The sequence below is a fragment of the Camelus bactrianus genome, chromosome 7 (assembly GCF_048773025.1).
Source record: "Camelus bactrianus isolate YW-2024 breed Bactrian camel chromosome 7, ASM4877302v1, whole genome shotgun sequence".
Lineage (NCBI taxonomy): Eukaryota > Metazoa > Chordata > Mammalia > Artiodactyla > Camelidae > Camelus > Camelus bactrianus.
Window position 1 is genome coordinate 66,417,333 of NC_133545.1, and position 19,046 is coordinate 66,436,378.

Below are 19,046 nucleotides of genomic sequence, written 5' to 3' on the forward strand. Positions count from 1 at the left end.
TGAAAAAAATCCCTTTCAATTTCCATGTATTTCATTTGAAAACTATTTTGCATGCATACATAGTAATGACTCAAATGTATACCTCTTTCCTGAACCCCAAATTCATGTATCCAACTGCCTTCTGACATCTTCTCTTGTTAAATATAAACATACTACTGTATTAGTAGAAATCTTGATGTCACTATGTACACAACAAAATTCTTTATCCTACCCTAACATGCCCCTAAACCCATCTCTCCCCTAATTTTCTCCATCCCAGTAAATACCAGCATCAGAATCAGCAATCCATCAGTAAATCTTACTGGTTCTATCTCCAGAGTATCTCTCAAATCCCTCCACTTCTCTTCACCTTCAAGAATCAACTACCTCCTTCAACTTACCATCCACGCTTCCTGACTTCCTTCATCTCATTCTTGCTCATACTACTGTCTACCTAATTTATACTCCATACAGCAGCCAGTGGTCCTTTTCACATGTAAATAAAACATGTAACTTTCATACTTAAAATTGGTAAAAATGCTTCCCCTATTTAGGAGAAAATCCAAACCCCTTACCACGTTACAAGGCCCTATAGCAAGTGACCACCCCACCCAAATCGGTATCCCCAGAAGTGCTGTTTTTAAAGCTCTCCAGGTGTCCTCACATGCACTCAGGGCTGAGAGCACTGCCCTACCAGATGAAGTCCTGTCTACCTCTCTTCAATCTCTTCTACCACCCGCCCACTCAAATGCTAATTGATAGCCATACTGCCTCTGTTCCTTACAAATGCCAAGCTCTTCCCTACCCTCAGACCCATATACTTATGTTCAACCTCAAAGTCATTGTGAAACAATTACTGAGTGCAAGGTATTTATGAGGCATTGGTACAGAGCTGGGGATACAAAAACATATTAAAGACCATGTTCTTGTGTGCTTATATTCCAGGAAGGAAAGATAGATAACATAGAAATACACACACACACACACACACACACACACACACACACACACACACACACACGCTATAAATGTTACTATAAATGTTACAATGCAGCAGGTGTGTGGGGAAGGGAGGAACTTGCAATGTTAGATGGTCAGGGAAGGCCTCTTAGATGACGGCAAGTATCTGTATGAAATGAGGGGGTCCCCCATGCACATATTTCAAGGAGGAGACTGCTGGGCTGAGGGTATCTGCCCGTGAAGGCCTTGAGGAGGGCGCTAGCTCGGCTGTTCAAGGAAGAGGGGCTGGCATGGCTGGGGTGGGAGGTACAGCCGGGAGGTAAATGAGAGCGCAAGTCCTGGGGGGGATCACAGAAGGATGCTGGGGCTTATCGGAGGGAAAGGAAAGGCCCTTAAAAGGGTTTAAGCAGGGGAACAATATGACTTGAGTTACATTTGGCCATCAGAGCTGTCATGTAGAGACTGGTCTGGAGGGAAGAAGAGGAGGGAGCAAGAAGACCACAGAGAATCTGTGGCCTTAGGCAGGAGAAGACGGTGACTGAGGCTGGGTGGAGGCGCTGGAGAGAGCACTCACTGGACTCAGGAGAGCTGTTTGCTGGGCTGCTCACTCATATGACTGACTCCGCTGCATCCTCAACACCTCGTTCTCCACCCTCTCAAGCCCCTATCCCCACCCCAACCCCCACCCCCACCCCACCATACAAAGCTGGGCTCCACCTCCCCACCGGTTTGTCTCTATTACATCAACTTGCTTATTTCCTTCACGTCGTTCATCGCTACACACTATTTGAAGTTATCCTGCTTACTTGTTTGCTTTTGTTTCTCTTTCCCAAACAGAAAATAAAACCTGTAAGAGGGTTTATCTTGTCTGTCTTGCATCCTTAGCACCTGAAATAATCCTTGGCACGCTGTAAGTTCTCACTAAATATTTCCTGAATGAGTGAAAGGAAGTTCTGTCCCAGGATCATTAAAAATATATTTTTCATAAAGTCAGAGAGCTGAGGCCTATCTGGTCTAAACTCTTACCATTGCATGCAATATAAGTTTCACTGCTTGTCAGGGAGTATGTTAGAATCCTTAGTTATTCTCTGGATGTGATGATGATTTTAGACCTCTGACTATTAGGCAAAAGGATAATAAGATCTATGTTTAACCTTCATCATTTAACCTTTAATTTTAAGACTAATGTGCACAAACTGAATACCATGGGAATGTATCATGTAAGGACTTAGGTGCCAACAAGGTACTTGTTGTTGGTCTGGTACAACAAACACAGTTGGCTACAACTGACTATGCAGAGATTATGCTTGACATGAAAGCAGATGATCAAGTTTTGAAAAAAAAACACTGACTATAAATCCTTAAAAAAGGAAAAGTAGGAAAACTATTTTAGAAACTGAAATATGTCAGACATATTATCATTCCAATTTTTCACACTCTACATGAAATGCCTCCAAGCTTGCTCTCTCTTTACTCACCTAGTGCTAAATGTAGCCTCATTATTTTTAAGTAAGCCTCCCAAGCTTTGAAAGACCCCTGTGAAGAGACGGCCAGACTCTGAAAGGGGATCTTCCAAGCCTTTCTGTCAATTCCATATTACCCTGTTCTCCACCTCTCTTTCCCCTACCAGATTTTAATATTTTCTTTCTCACTCTTTCCATAAACTTAAGTCAAACCCAGTACAACTGAAATGAAATGCATTTGAATTGGTAAAACATCCTTTTTTGAATATAAACTAATCTACCGCATCTCGTCTTGGTCTCATTAGTATTGGCTATGACTGCCCTAATCACCACATATTTAAAGATCATCAAATTTTTATCTGAACTTACCATATAATACCTTGGGTGGAACAAATATGGTAATTATGGGTACTGAGTTTTGAGGAGGATGGTGATATGATTACCAAGTCAACCCTAAATGGCGTTCTGCACAGAACACCTAAAGGACTGATTTGAGAAATATCCCCAAAGCAGGAAAAAGAAACATACATGTTCAATGCCTAAGTGGTAAAAATAATTATCCATGTAGCTAGTGAGTGACCTGTGACAACGCAATCCAAATCACAGCGTAGGAAAGACATTCCAACGAAAGTAAGCACAGTAAGAATAAAAAGAGCAGCCTCACCTGTCATCTCTGATATGATAGAAAAATCCATAGCCATTGTGCACCATGGGAGCCACCACTCCCTGGACTCTTAAATAGCCAACCAGACTTGTTGAGAGAACAAAGTTTCCACCTCCTCCACTGTACAGCACAAAGAAAGGACATTTTACTAGGCTTACAGAAGCTTATATTGTTTCTGAAAAGCTTTTAACATTCAGTAAGAAAGAAACTGATAATATTACAAAACACTATGTTGTATTACCTTCTGGAGAAAAGTGGGTCTGTAAAGAGTTCTGGAACAGAGAGACCTTCCTCTTTTGCTGTGAGTAGGAGACCTAAAAGGTGACGATCAAATCCTGCAACAAAACCCCAAAACTGAAGTTAGAAAAAAAATTTCAGCATTAGAAAAAATATTTACAGGTTGGAACAATCCCAATGTACCTTTTCCAGCTGAACAATCTTTCATCAGCTTATTATGTTTGGCAAAAGCTTGTAACATTTTGTGCTGCTGCTCCAAAATCTGTGTTAAAAATCAAGAGATACGTCAATAACACACTGTATAGAAACTAAATGAGAAAAAAACCTAGGCTCAGAGTAATTAGGATTTGGGTAATTTGGGAGAGAAAAACAATTTCTAGAAAGACCTTGAGACACATCATACTTCTGTCTTTTCCTCACTTATTCCACTTTCTTTTCTTTCCTATATGCTCTGTAACTTCATTATGTCTTTCCGGGAATAAGAAAATAGGAACTTGTGGGCAGCACTGACATGACATTAACAAGTATAAAGACAGAAACAACTATGATTTCAAAACTAAAGCACAGCTCTATAAAAATGATAACAAAGCAGCTCCATGAAATTAAAATAAGTTAACATGTGCATAACTATGTTTATCAAAACTAAAGAAATAAACACAATACCAAAATAGCAGTGGGAAGGAAATACCCTCTTGTCTAACTGCTTAAGTATAAAGCTGTTCTACTTTTAATATATGAAAACAAGAATCAGGTTTCAAAAACATTCAACCACATCAAGAAAAGCTTCGTTTTAAAGATGTTTTGGGGGAGTCTGCATTTTACAAGCGTTATTCTAAAGGCAGATCAATAGTAGTGAAATTCTCAAGGTGTTGAAGATACTTCCCCTAGAAAATGACACAAATGGGCTTCTCAAGTCTTCCTTGTTTCTTATTCTGTCCAAGTATATGTATTACTGGCAAATGAACAAATGTGTAAAAATTTCAGGAAAAAAAAGGTTTGGAAGTATTTTATCGATCCAAGGGAACTGAAGTAAAGAAGTTCATTATTTAAGGGCCCAAGTTTCCTTTAGAACAAAAAATTTCTGTTTTTTCTTTTCAAATACTCACAGTGGAAGAAGGATCCTGCATGGACTGGCACCACCTGACTGCTTCTACTGTACATGATCGCATGGTCTCTGTACGGCCATGATAAAAGTATCTTGTCATAGCTGTTTCATAGCAGCAACCAGGGCTACGAGAAAAAATGAAACAAAGAGAATCTGTCATGAGCAAGAAAATGCTCTGGTGTTATCACAAGAGTTTACCTAATAAAGCTGGCTTTGGTCAGAGACTAACTTCCATAATATAGACTATGCTTGAGACAGTCAATAACAAGGAGGCTATTTTCAATATCAAAGAGCTAAAAGTACTCTGGTACATAGGGACGGGTACCATAGGAAATGTTTCAAAGCATCAAGAGGTTATAAGTAAAAGGATAAAAAAAGGTATTGCACTAATAGTAACCAAAAGAGGTGGAGTGGCTATATTATTATCAGATAAGATATATTTTAAGTAAAAAGGGCTAAACAAGACAAACAGGATATTATATATTGATGAAACGTTTAACTCATCAAAATATAGCAATTATAAAAATACATGCACCAAACAACAGAGCTCTAAAATATATGAAGCAAACACTGACAGAACTGAAGAGAGAACTAGACAACTCTACAACAATAACTAGAGACTTCAATACCCAACTTTCAAAAATGGATAGAGCATGTAGACAGAAGATCAATAAGGAAACACAGGACTTCAACAACACTATAAATAAGTAGAGCTAAAAAGACATATATAGAATATGCCACTTAGGAACAGCAGAATACAAATTCTTCTCAAGCGCACATGCAACATTCTCTAGGACAGAGCATATATTAGGTCACAAAACAAGTCTCAATAAATTGAAAAAGACTGGAATGATACAAAGTATCTTCCTCAATGACAATGGAATGAAAGTAAAAAAGCATAACAGAAGAAAACCTGAAAATTTCACAGATATGTAGAAATTAAACAACATACTCTTAACCAATTGGTCAGGGAGAAATCACAAGGTAAATTAAAAAATACATTGATGAGGAGGGTATAGCTCTAGCAAGTGCTAGAGCATATGCTTAGCATGCACAAGGTCCTGGGTTCAGTCTCCAGTACTTCCTCTAAAAATAAAATAAATAAACCTAATTAACCCCCCAAAAAGTTAAATTTAAAAATTTTTTAAAAGAATAAATTTAAAAATTTTTAAAGAATAAATTTTGACCCTTACCATACACCATAAACAAAAATTAACTCCAAACAAATCAAAGACCTAAGTAAGGGCTAAGACTATAGAGCTCTTAGAAGAAAACATACAGAGAAAGCTTCATAACATTGGATTTGGCAATGATTTCTTGAGTATCACACCAAAAGTGCAGGCAACAAATGAGAAAAACAGATAAACCGGACTTCAAAATTACAAACTTTGTGCATCAAAGAATACTATCAAGAGAGTGAAAAGACAACCTGCAGAACGGGAAGTGTTGGCAAGGATGTTGAACAATTTACTCGTTACTTTGTATGTTGCTGGTGACGATGTAAAATGGTGTTGCCACTATGGAAAATAGTTTGGCAGTTCCTCAAAAAGTTAAACATAGAATTACCACACAATGTAGTAATTCCACTCCTAGTTACAGACTCATTAAGAATTGAAAACAGGGACTCAAACTAATACATGTATGTGAATGTTCATAGCAGCATTATTCACAATAGCCAAGAGGTGGAAACAACCCAAGTGTTTATCAACAGATGGATAAACAAAATGTGGTATATCCATACAATGGCATATTATTCAGCCATAAACAGAATGAACATTGAAAATACTAAGTGAAATAAGCCAAACACAAAAAGACTAATAATGTAGAATTCCACTCACAGGAAATATCTTTAACAGGCAAATTCATATAGACAGAAAATAAGTTAGAGATTACCAGGGGTTGGGGTAGAAGGTGGAATGGGAAATTACTTGCTTAATGCGTACACAGTTTCTGTTCGGGGTAGTGAAAAAATTCTGGAAACAGATAGTGGTGATGGCTGCACAACACTGTGAATATTATTAATGATACTGGATTATACACTTAAAATTAGTTACAATGGCAAGTTTTATTTTATTTATCTTCTTTCATTGTGGTAAAACATAACTGACTATTTAAGGCAAAAATAGTAGTCCATTGTGAGGTTGTTAAAATATATGCAAATATCATGTATGACAAGAGCACAAAGAATGGGAGAAGCAAAAGAGAAGCATTCTGTTTTCAAGTGCTTACATTACACTTCAAGTGGAAAATATCTGAAGGTAAACTGTGATAAGTTAAAGATCTAATTTGTAAAAGCCCTACTGAAAAAAAATCCCAGTATAGCTGATAATGGAGATAAATCAAACAATTAAATGCTATGAATTCAGAAGAAGATAAAAAAGAACAAAAAACAAATGGGAGAAAGAGAAAATAAACAGCAAGACTGTAGGCTTAACTCCAATATTATTGATAATTATGTTAAATATAAATGATCTAAACATCCCACTTAAAGATACATATTCTCAGATTACATTTTGAAAAGCAAGATCAAGGAGCTTCCACTACTGCTTAAGACGTAGAAAGTCACAACATACCATCTCTCCAGCCGGAAAACGAGTAAAGACTGAATAATCTATTAAATTATACCTTTCACGAACCCATGAGAAAACTGAGGCTGTAAGAAAACCAAATGATCTGAATTCCAAAGAATGGCAAACCTGTATTACAAGAGGGTAGATACTTCAAAAGTACCAAAAACAAAACAAACAAACAAAAAAAAAACCTGAATACAGAAAGATTGTGAAAGTGTCACAGATGGGAACTCTTAAGAACCCGGTTGATGAAAGTACAAATTAGGATGCAGTGCCAACTGGGAGAAGAGTCAGAAAAACACTGAGGAATTAGGATAGAATAACTATGGTAAAGATGTATCCCTGGACTCCAAGATTCTGAAAATGGGGGAAGCATATAGCTCAAGTGGTAGCCTGCATGCTTAGCATGCACGAGGTCCTGGGTTCAATCCCCAGTACCACATCTAAAAATAAATAAATAAACCTAATTACCACCCCCGAAAACAACAACAAGATTCTGAAAATGGGAAATGAATGGTCCTCACCGTCCATGAAGTCTATAATAGGCCAGGTGAAGTGCAAGCTGAACAAACGTATCAGGGTGAAGCATCACCTTCTTGGTTAGCTTTTTGCCAAAAGGTGTAAAGGCATACACCACAATCTGCAGATCAGATGCCTAACAAAAAGAATTAAATGCGAACAGTGAAAAATCACCTAAGGAGAATACTCCAAAGATACCCAAATTATCATTTGCATTAAAGTAGTCATCAGACACAAATAAAGGTGTTAAAGGTTAAATTTTTAAATGGCTTATGCCTTCATGCTTGGATGATGGCCTAATATTTATATACAGTAGTTAAAAAAACAAAGTATTACCATCTGAGAGAAAAGTGAAAAATCTACCTGCTTGAGATATTGGGCTTTAGCTTGGTTGATGTCATTTAACACTTTTTCATCCACAGTGAAAACAAGCTCCTCTGGAAGTGGTATATCCCGTACTTTTTCTGAACCCTGAAAATAGAGAACGCTTAAAAATATTGTATCTGTAAAAATATGAGGAACAAAAGGATGAAATACTTGTTCTAACATACCTTCCATCTTCCTTCAGTCTCAATAATCTTCTGATCAACATAATGGCTGATGTTTACCATAACCATTGCATCAAAAGGGGCATGCTTAAAATGAAAATATACAAGATTTTCAACACCTTATGTCAGGTCAAAATTTGACCCTGTATTTTCTCTTCACTTTCCCTCCATTCTCAAAACACAATGAAATGCAAAATTCTCAAATGTCTCACCTCCTAATGATGAAGATATGGATATTCTACAGTATAGTAACTGATGTATTTTATTTTCTGAGAAAGAACAAATATTTAAAGTTGGAAGCGCCTAATTAGGGCCCTTCAGGTAATGGGGAGGGATGTAAAGCAAACATGAATCATCTGGAGAAAAGAACTGCTCTTTGTACTGGAAGTCAAAAGCAGGTATCCGCTTGCCATGCTAAAGTATGTTCTGGGCTTGTAAGAGCACTACGGAAAAGCAGATGGGGGTGGCAGATCATCTGAAGGCTAAACTGAGGATGGGTATTAACTTCTTTTGGTAAAGACACAGGCCACTAGATCAGTATTAAAAAGCATAATGATTTTGTGTACATATCTAAAAGAGTGTTCAAATGTGGCAGAAATAATTCTCAACGTAAAGAATGTGGGAAAGATGAACTGAGGTACAGGGGTGTTACCATTTTGACAGCTCTGTTTAGAGAAAAAAATTGTGGCTAGTGAATTCTTCCATCATTTACTGTGGAGGATAAACTTTTGGCTTATTTTCTCCACGTTCCTTTGATGGCTACATCAGACTTTTTCTTCCCTCTGCGTTAAGGTTACCACTTTACACAGAGTTAACATTCGTGAACTGAAAGTGACGCTGCTAGCCTTGGAGAGAAAGAAGGGAGGCTTACGAGACGAACCCAGCCCACCTGGACCCAGCGTCAGAAGGTGTAATTAGGTGTCTTAAGTATCGCTGTAACACTGCACAGCTTTGCTGCTGTGTATCATGGCCCCGTGGAGCCTAGAAGCACAGTATACTGTTACCAGGCAGGCAGCCACCACAGCTTCAGGAAAGGCTCACTAGCGAGGTCAGTACAAGACGTAAGAGCAGTTCACCCCACTTGGCAGTGACAGCACGTGTGATAAGATTCACAGGTCATGGATAAAACCCTTTTCTAATTGCATCTCAAAACTGCATGGTGTTTGTAGCTTCACAAAGAATTTTCACAGAGCTTGCATGTATCACTCCTTTAAGACAATAGTGTAATCTCTAACTCCATCACTGGAAGCAGTAAGAAAGAGCAACAGTGAAGGATATAAGTCTGATTTATAATTCTACCCACCCATCTCCTGTGGAAACCTAATCATCAATTTAAAAAAAAGGAGGAAGTATAAAAAATTCAAATGCTTTCCTGATGCTTTGTTTATATAAGCTTTACCTTTTTTTTTTCATTCATATGGAAGCACATGAGTCACACACTGTTTAAAAATGTGGACTTGGGTTCTAAGCCACACCACACCACTTGACAGCTGTGCAACCATGAGAAAGCTCCTTAATTCTCTGAGTCAACAGCCTCATCTGTTCGTAGGGAAAACAATACCTATTCTCATACTGCTGATGTGAAAAACGATTTTAAAAATGCTTATTTAGTACTTACTGTAGACCCTGGACCACAGCAGTTAATTGGTAACTGCTGTTATTAACAACTAACGTTACTATATGCTTCCTACGTGCCCTTCACAAAACCCTATAATAAAGCCTATATAGAGAAGATGTAATAGCTGACCCCAGGATTTTAAATTCTAAGAGGGAAATGCCATCATGCAGTATAATCACAAAAGTACATATTCAAGCACCAATGGAAGACAGAAGCAACATGGCTTCTGGATGAAGAACAGCCTTACTTTAAAGTATATATACTTTATTAATAATGTTTTACAGAGGTAAAATTGCATTTTCAGTAATCATCTTAGGTTGCAAGGGAAACCTACATGGAAGGCTAAAAGCAGATAATCAGGTGGAGTCATCAGCTCAATTTTATAAATACATGGGTGATAATGCATCCACATAAAACATGTCCATACACTTTACTACAGCAAAGTATCTCAGTTGTGCTGAGATATATGCTCACTATAGGACCAGTATTCTTCATTCAAAAATAGAAAAGGTCATTAAATTTATTTCCATCCTGAATTTGGGCAAATAGCAGGATGTTGGTGCTATCAGGAAAACCAAAGTAGTGCAAGGTGGTTTTTTAGGGGGTTGGGAGTGAGGGAAGAAAACAAGATGCTGAGTCCTTGAGAAGGAAATTTACCCTTATGTAATAATGTAACATTCAGTTTTAACATACCAGGCAACAATACTCTGAAAATGAGAATAATGAGTAAAACTGACAAAAATATAGCTGCAACCTACCCATGTAGAAATGGTCAATGAAACTTTTGAACTAGATTAGAGAGCAGGTATAGGGGAAAGCAGTTATGAATAATATTCAGGTGAGCTTTAGACTCAGTAGATAGAAGAAGTCTGTCAAGAGGGTGGATACAGTGTCAGATGCACACGCAGAAGCGGGTGATCAACTGCAGCTGACAAGTCAAAGTGAAATGGAGGGAAGAAGCCAAAAGGTGGTCAGCTACTTTACAGAGGAGAGTTTCCAGAGAATAGTGAGGATATAAACCAGACTGAGAAAGTCAAGAAGAATCAAACAAGGAACTAAAGAGAAAAAAAAAAAAACTGCGTCAACAAGAAATATTTTTCAACAGTGGACTCCAAGGAAGAGGAAAGGCAACAAATCTTCAAAATGACTCATAGCAACCATGAATACTGATGAGTTACTGTAACAGACATTTTATTACCTGCACATCAACCACTCTACCTTCTTCTCCAATAAGAGCTACTTTACTTTTCTTAGACAACCACCACACCTCTGTTGTAGTCTGAATGAGTGACTTTACCAGGTTGGGCCCAAGGTTCAGCATGTCCCAAGCCAGGTGAAGTATTTCCTGCAACGTGCACACGATTCACACAGGCTAACACAATGGGCATTATTCCCAGGACTTTTGCTGGAACCACTGGCGGGGGGGGGGGGGGGGATTGGAGAGGGGAGAGGGGGAGCTGACTATTTCCATGCAGAACATTCATCTATGAAGAGAGCTGTGAAAACATGAGATTCAAAATCTCACATGCTATAGTCTACCTAAAAATGAAGTCAAACATCGGAAACGCCAAAATATGAAGAGAGAAATTTCTCATGAAAGCATTTAGACACTGCAAGTCAAATTTAGCTTACCCAAATTGAGCTGTACCCCTATGCCACAAATATCTTCATAGTCTAATGCCAGTCTGATTTAGGTTTCTAACCCCTAAAGCTGAAAATACTGATTAATACAACTATTGAATCTAGATCAATGTAACAGGTCTTTTTAGTATTTTGCAGTCACTAAATGCTTTTGGAAAAAAGTCCCCAAATTCAAACAAAAAATCTACCTCACACTAAGTTATGCCAAATTATACAGTTTATGAAAAAGTAGTATAATGAGATTGTAAGTGTATACTGCAACTCTGACTTAGGCTGATTTTTCAATTTTCTTGGCTCACTGATCTCCTGAATGTCTATCAGAAAATGGCAAGGTAGAGTTACTAAAGAATATCATGGCAGAACAGAAAAGAAACAAGAAAGCTGTGTGTGTGTTTCATGAAGACGGTAAAAAATGGTATTCGGTATGAAACATTTTAATATCTGGAAACAAGTAATGTTCCAAAGATCTTGTGTCATTTCGGAAAAACAGTTATAAGATTACTAGGTAAATCTAGAAATACATGCACATGCATTTCTCTCTGCATAGAACATACACATAATGCTGTATCTTTTAAAATAGGTTGTAATTCTCAACAAACAGGTAACAGTGGATTTTAAAGAGCTTACACTACATAAAAATACATGCAAATGCCACTTTGCAGATACACACCAAACTGTCAGCCTGACTACAGATGAAAATAACTTATCCTACACTCTACTTTCACTGAGAATTCATACCTAAAACTTCTACTTTAATGCCAGAAAGCTAAAGAAGTGCTTACTTATATTACTATAGAACAGCGTAAGAATTGTAGATTATTGCCATTACATTAATCTAAAAGATTTTTTAAAACAGTAACTTCAGTAGTTTACTTACATCACAATTACAGCCAAATACTCCATTAGAAAAAGAAATCAAATTATAGGATTTGTCTCCCCAGCGTACTGTTGGATCTCCAGTAAGAATCTTTGCAGTTACCTAAAATACAATTAGTATTTCCAAATTAAAAGAATTTTAATATTGGTTTTTAAGTATTTATATCTTAAATACACACACACACACACACACACACACACACACACACACACACATATAATCTCACTTTTCCTCTTCAGGTAAATCAAATTTAATAAAATGATAATAGCTTACTCAAGAGATAATAATTCTGGCCCTGACTATAAACAGTTCTCAAAATCCAACAAATTCTACCAGAAGAGAGAATACTGGCACAATATTCCACGGATGCTTAGAGAATATACAACTGAAAGGACAAAGCTCTTGCAACTTGAATAGCATAGGAACATCAATATGTTCAGTCATTAAACCCTAGTTATAAGGAAAATATTTCAAGAATTCATATCCCACTAAGTCTGTTTCTCAAATGTAAGTTTGGGTCATTAGTGAGTTATGAAATCACAGTAAACATTCTTTACAAATGAAAGAGCATAAACATCAGAGTACATTGCAGACAGTAAAACTAATCACTTTTTGGTGAAACTTTTATTACTTAGATGGACATGTAATAGCCTACAATCTAAGTATGTCTGTTGATTACAGTAGAAAAAAGTTTGACCAATACTTCATTAAAACATATTCTACCTCAAGAAGTTTGGTGATTTTACAAAAAAAAATTACAGCTAAAGAGAAAAAATTGGTTTCTAGCTACAAGGTTTTTCAATTTTATATTATTTTATTTCTATCATTTAATATTGATTAACACATTATAAAATAATTTCAGTGTTTTCAAAAGACTATGACTTCAACAAATATGACTATTACTTTTTGTTATTTCCCAGGAAATGATATTGCCCCAGGGTCAAAAAAAAGTAAGGCCACATTCACCCTTTAACTCACTAAAGTAAGTGTGTTCTATAAAACCAAATGATAAATCACTTGCAAGAGTGATATAATTCTCAGACAGACGTCACCAACTAAGGTGTCAAGGTGCACTGGTGTGGGTTACAGGTAGGGTCTCATGTCACCTTTGGTAAAAGCCCAGCGTCCTGTGCAAATTTCTGCATATGCAATCAGTGAGAAGGTTGGGAAACACTGACGTAAGATAAACAAATAACAGTTATACTGCTTTAAACAGCATAAAAGATATATCCAAATGGACCTAAACAATGTGGCAAGAATTTATAAACCATTATTTATGTATAAGCTTCAAATGGTGTGTGTGTGTGTGTGTGTGTGTGTGTGTGTGTGTATAGCTAAGAAAGTTTTAAGAGTCTGCATGTAACAAAATTCTTCTCATGTTTAATATACACAGAAAAATTTGTGGGAAGAAATAACAAAACAAGATAGTTAACTACCTGGGAATAATCTTCTGGTGTTACATGTGGACTGTCATCCTCTAAGGAAAACACCAGTAAACTGCTTTGAATTTTTTCTAACATAGTCAAGTTGTCTGGATTAAGATGAATCAAATATTCTCGTGCCTAAAAGGAAAGGAAATAATGATAAAATGTTACAAGTTAAATATAAAATGTTCAGAAAATCTCAAAAGGTTAGGGAATAGGTTCATCAAGAAAAGTGTAAATTACAGTTAATAATACTGTATTGTATACTTGAAAGTTGCTAGAGAGTGGATCTTAAAAGTTTTCATCACAAGAAAAAAAATTTGTAACTTTCATTATGGTGATGGATGTTAGACTTACTGTGTACTGTGGTGATTATTTCTCAGTATACACAAATACCGAATCATTATGTTGTATACTTGTTATACAACAAGTATAATGTTGTATGTCAACTGTACCTCAAAAGAAAAGTGTAAATTATAACCTTAGCCCATCGAGTCCGCTCCTCGCTAGTTAACGCTGCTACCCCAGGTCCATCAGGTTCACTATGGCACTTCTTTTGGATGTATGTCAATTGCCTTTTGGGAGATTAAAGAAAGAGGATTCAAAAAGCACACAGGCAGAACATTAGCTATGTTGGCCTTTAACAGGTCATCAAGTTTGGCCTTTAACAGGTCATCAAGTTTATCAGTATTTAAATGTTTTGACATATTAACCAAAGAAAGGGATTACAGACTCAACAGCAATGTATTTATTTCCTACACGATATCTTTTTCTAAAAAAGTGATCATGTGGCCTATTAACACCAAAAGCACACTTGATAATACCTTAAGGAAATAGATTTGGTGTTTGGCTGATACAATTTATACTTTCAAAACATACATGAACTTCCAGGGTCCAAGTAAATTACCCTGTATAATGGAGAACTTGAAAAATACTCTGGTAAATCATCCCACAAATATCATGCACATTTTATCTAACTAAAATCTATGTGCATATATATTTAAGACTTATTCTATACCCAACTAATATCTAGGTTTACATTACTGTGTTCGAGCCAGTGAATTATGGGCAGAGTGATCAACACCACCTCCAGACTACAGCAATGAAACTTTCCCATGCAATTCCCCATGCTCTGTTCCCTCATCTATCAGAGGATCCAGCAGAACCATCAGATGCAAAAGGCTCTCTCTTCCTCCTTCCCCTACCTCCAACCTGCATTGAATTGTGATGTAACTCAGAAATAAACTCATTGTGTTAAGTCATTAAAAAAAACTGAGGTTTAACCCCCAAAATAGATGTACCATGTGGTCAGTTTTTAAAAGTTTCATATGTTCCATTGTTACTGATAACCATTATATTTTAAAGACTATTAGCTAAGGATAAAATATTTCCCCCCATAGCATTCTATACTCCCAGTCTGATGAGTTTCATGTCTCTTTAAACATATGGCAGGTACATAACAGGGCTCTTCCATAAAAAAATTTTCATCAGTCAAAAATCCAGTTTAGTTTTGTCCTTACTTCTATATGCTAATAATTCACCTCAATTTAAACTCTTCCAAAGGTTTCTTAGAAAGTGAGCTAATGTAGCTTAATAAATGGTCAAAAGGCACCACTAGTAGTCATCCTTTATTTGTGACTTTATTATTCAAAATGGAAAAAAGCAAAATTATTGATTTGCATAATTTCCTCTACTCCTTAATTATTTCTCCAATACTGGTGAAGAAATGAATTCTTTGCTGTAAAATTTGTCCCTCTTTATTTGAACACTCATGGTGTCCTGTGGAGCATATGAGGGCTTCTTCACCAATCAACCTACACCTACGGAGGAAGCACCTTGCCTTACTCTTCCTGCTTACTTGTCTTTGCTAACTCTGAGTTTGCTTTAAGCAAATAAAGCAGACACAGTAACTAGCATACTTTCTGAATACTTAAGGAATAAAATCTATCTCACTTTTTCTCCATATGGTATGATATGGCCAATTTAATATTCAGCAGGAAATGACCACCTCATAAAAATGGTCATTATCAGAAAGAAATTACCAGGGAAAATGTATTAAACCTGAAATGACATTTTATGTTTGATAATAAAAGGTCAGATAATAAATTTCCAAATCTTCATCATTAAAAAGTCTATACTACCTAAAGCAATCTATAGATTCAATGCAATTGCTATCAAAATCCAATGGCATTTTTCACAGAAACAAGAAAAATTCCTAGAATTCATATGGAAAACACTAAAAACTCCAAATAGCCAAAGCAGTTTTGAGCAAGAAGAATAAACCTGGAGGCATCGTATGTCCTGATTTCAAAATATACAACCAAGCCACAGTAACCAAAACAGTATGGTATAAAAATAAACATACAGATCACAGATCAATGCAACAGAACAGAGAGCCCAGAAATAAATCCACTTACATATAGTCAACTGAGGTGCCAAGGAAGCCAAGAATACACAATGGGAAAAGGATAACCCCTTAATAAATGGTCTTGGGAAACTGAATTGCCATATACAAAAGGAATAAACTGGACCCTTATCTTACATCATACAAAAAAAAACTATTCAAAATGTATTAAAGGCTTAAGTGTAAGGTCTGAAACAATGAAACTCCTGGAAGAAAGCATGGGGGAAAAGTTTCCTGACATTGGCCTTAGCAAGCATCTCTTAAAATATGACACCAAAAGCACAGACAACAAAAGTAAAAATAGACAAGTGGGACTACATCAAACCACAAACTTCAGTACAGTAAAGGAAACAACAAAATGAAAAGGAAATCAGCAGAATGAGAATATACCTGCAAACCATGTATCTGATAAAGGTTATTCAAAACATACAAAGAACCCCTACAATCGAATACCAAAAAAATCCCAAATAATCTGATTTAAAGATGGGCAAAGGAACTGAATTTCAGTTCCTTTGGATATATACCCAGAACTGGGACTGCTGAATCAAACAGTAGTTATATTTTTAACTTCTGGAGCAACCTCCGTAGTTTTCCATAGTGGCTGCACCAACTGACATTCCCACCAACAGCACTCAAGTATTGCCTTTTCTCCATGTCATCATCAACATTTGTTGATTATAGTCATCTGAATAGACATTTCTCAGGGAAATGTAAATCAAAACCACAAAGAGGTATCACCTCAGAACTGTTTATGGTATCAATTGTGGTGATAGTTTCATCAGTGTATACTTATCTCCAAAGTCTTCCAGTTGTACAAAATACGTACAGCTTTTTGTATGTCAGTCATAACTCAAAAGTGGTTTAAAAATTGTCTACTCAAATAAATAAGAGGCACAGATATGGTAACTAAAAGAACTCCTCTTTTTCTTAAATTTGGCTATCCATGCATCTGTTTTTCAGCTATACAACAATTTTTGATATTCAGAAGCACAAAGATTTGTATTAATATTTACATTTCAGAATCCTACATCTTTAAGAAAATCCTACACTTGATATTTCCTCACAATCTGGTTTCTGCCTTCATTACTTTCTACTCATTCTTTAATTTACTGTCATCTAGTTTTGTCCCCCATTGATTTTCTTAAAACTGTGTTCCCCAAATTTCTGTCACTGGCCTCCCCCAATCTCTTGTCTACAACTTTCTCCTTTGGTAATTTCAGCCACTACTTTAACACATTGACCGCCGGGGCACCCAAATCTGAGTTACCATTGTGTTTCTTCAGGAGCACCTGATCTATAGTGGGAGATTAACATGTTAACAGCTTCTACTATGACCTTTATGTAAGAGGCAACCAAATCTCTAACTTCAACCCAATTTTCTCTCTAAATTTCTGGTACCAAGTTTCCAAATGCTCACTGGGTATATCTACTTCAACTTCTGCCACCATTCCAAATTAAATAAACATTTAAAAATTATCTCCCTGACCTCTTCTCACAAATTAAAAAGAAAAACTGACCTTAGAAGAAAACATAGGTATAAATCTTTATGACCTTGGATTAAGCAATGGTTTCTAAGATACCACACCAAAAGCATAACCAAAGAAAAAAATAGGTAAGTTGAAAATTGTCAAAAGTAAAACATGTGTGCTTCGAAAGAGGCCAAGAAAAAAGTGAAGAGACAACTCTAGAATGGTAGAAAAATACTTGCAATTTATATATCTGATAAAGGACTTCTATCTACAATCTGTTAAACATGTTTTACAACTTAATAATAAAAAAGACAAATAACCCTGTTAAAAATTGGCAAAGGATTTAAACAAACATTTCTCCAGGAAGATATACAAATGGCCACAGGCACATGAAAACATGTTCAACACTGCTGTCATCATAGGGATGCAACTGTAAACCACAGTGAGATTCCACTTCATACCCTCTAAGATGGCTATCATCAAAAAGGCAAACAATATCAAGTGTTGGTGAGGATGTAAATACATTAGAACCCTCAAATACTGCTGATGTGAATATAAAGTGGTGCAGTCATGCTGGAAAAGTCTGGTAGTTCCTCAAATGGTTAAATACTGAGTTACGGCCTGGCAATTCTACTCCTAGGTGTATAGCCAAGAGAAATGAAAACACTGAGTCCACACAAAAACTTGTGCACAGATGTTTATGGCAGCATTATTCACTGCAGCCAAAAAGTGGAAACAACTCAAATGTCCATTAACTGACGAATGATTAAATAAAATCGGGTACAGCCATAGAATGAAATATTATTCAGCCAAAGGAAGAAAGTACTAATACATGCTACAACATGGATGAACGTTAAAAACTTTATGCTAAGTGAAAGAACCCAGGCACAAAAGGCCATATATTCTAAGATTCCATTTATATGAAATGTCCAGACTAGGACAATCCACAGAGACAGAAAGTCAAATGAAAGAGAGAGGAAGGCTGCCTAGGGCCCACAGGGTGGGAGGATTTGGGAGATACGAGATGTATGTGCTAATGCATGGGTAAGAGCTGGGGAGCAACGAAGAGTTACTGCTCATGGGTGCAGGGTCACTTTTGGGGGTGACAAGTGTTCTAAACGTGGTGGAGGTGACTGCACAATTCTGAATATTGTAAAAATGCTGAATTGTACACTTTAAATGGGTGAAAGGTATGGTGTGTGAATTATGTCTCAAAGCTATTATTAAAAGTAAGAAAAGAAAACTGAAATGGTTCCTCCTCTTCTGCTGCCTTCTCCTGTTGTAGTATTAGCTGCCTACTCAGTCGTATTTCAGGCTTCCCTTCTTTCTAAATCCAGTCACCAATTCATTTTAATTTTATTTCCAAAACATTTTCTGCATTTCTCCCATCTTTTAAAGTCCCAACCTCTTACTTCTTTCCTAGATTACTGCAATTTTGATACATCTCTTTTGATATACTAAGATTCAGGAACTGACCAATCTACCTCACACATCTAATATGTATCTTATATTTCTAAAGAGAATTTTCTAATACACAGGAGTGTCCAAGTCACTCACTCCTCTCTCTT

General features: G+C 36.5%; 1 protein-coding gene across 11 annotated transcripts in view; it reads right to left on the reverse strand.

Annotated features, from left to right (window-relative positions):
- The window catches only part of CROT (carnitine O-octanoyltransferase), a 37,725-nt gene that overhangs the window by 1,179 nt on the left and 17,500 nt on the right, over nt 1-19,046 (reverse strand). For all 11 annotated transcript variants that reach the window (XM_045510418.2, XM_074367544.1, XM_045510411.2 and 8 more), the window contains 10 exons: nt 14,087-14,180; nt 13,618-13,743; nt 12,182-12,283; nt 8,049-8,132; nt 7,861-7,968; nt 7,503-7,633; nt 4,410-4,533; nt 3,487-3,565; nt 3,308-3,401; nt 3,067-3,186 (listed from right to left, as the gene is read on the reverse strand). In XM_045510418.2, the coding sequence (XP_045366374.1) occupies nt 3,067-3,186; nt 3,308-3,401; nt 3,487-3,565; nt 4,410-4,533; nt 7,503-7,633; nt 7,861-7,968; nt 8,049-8,132; nt 12,182-12,283; nt 13,618-13,743; nt 14,087-14,180 (1,062 nt within the window). The remainder of the gene's footprint in view (nt 1-3,066; nt 3,187-3,307; nt 3,402-3,486; nt 3,566-4,409; nt 4,534-7,502; nt 7,634-7,860; nt 7,969-8,048; nt 8,133-12,181; nt 12,284-13,617; nt 13,744-14,086; nt 14,181-19,046) is intronic.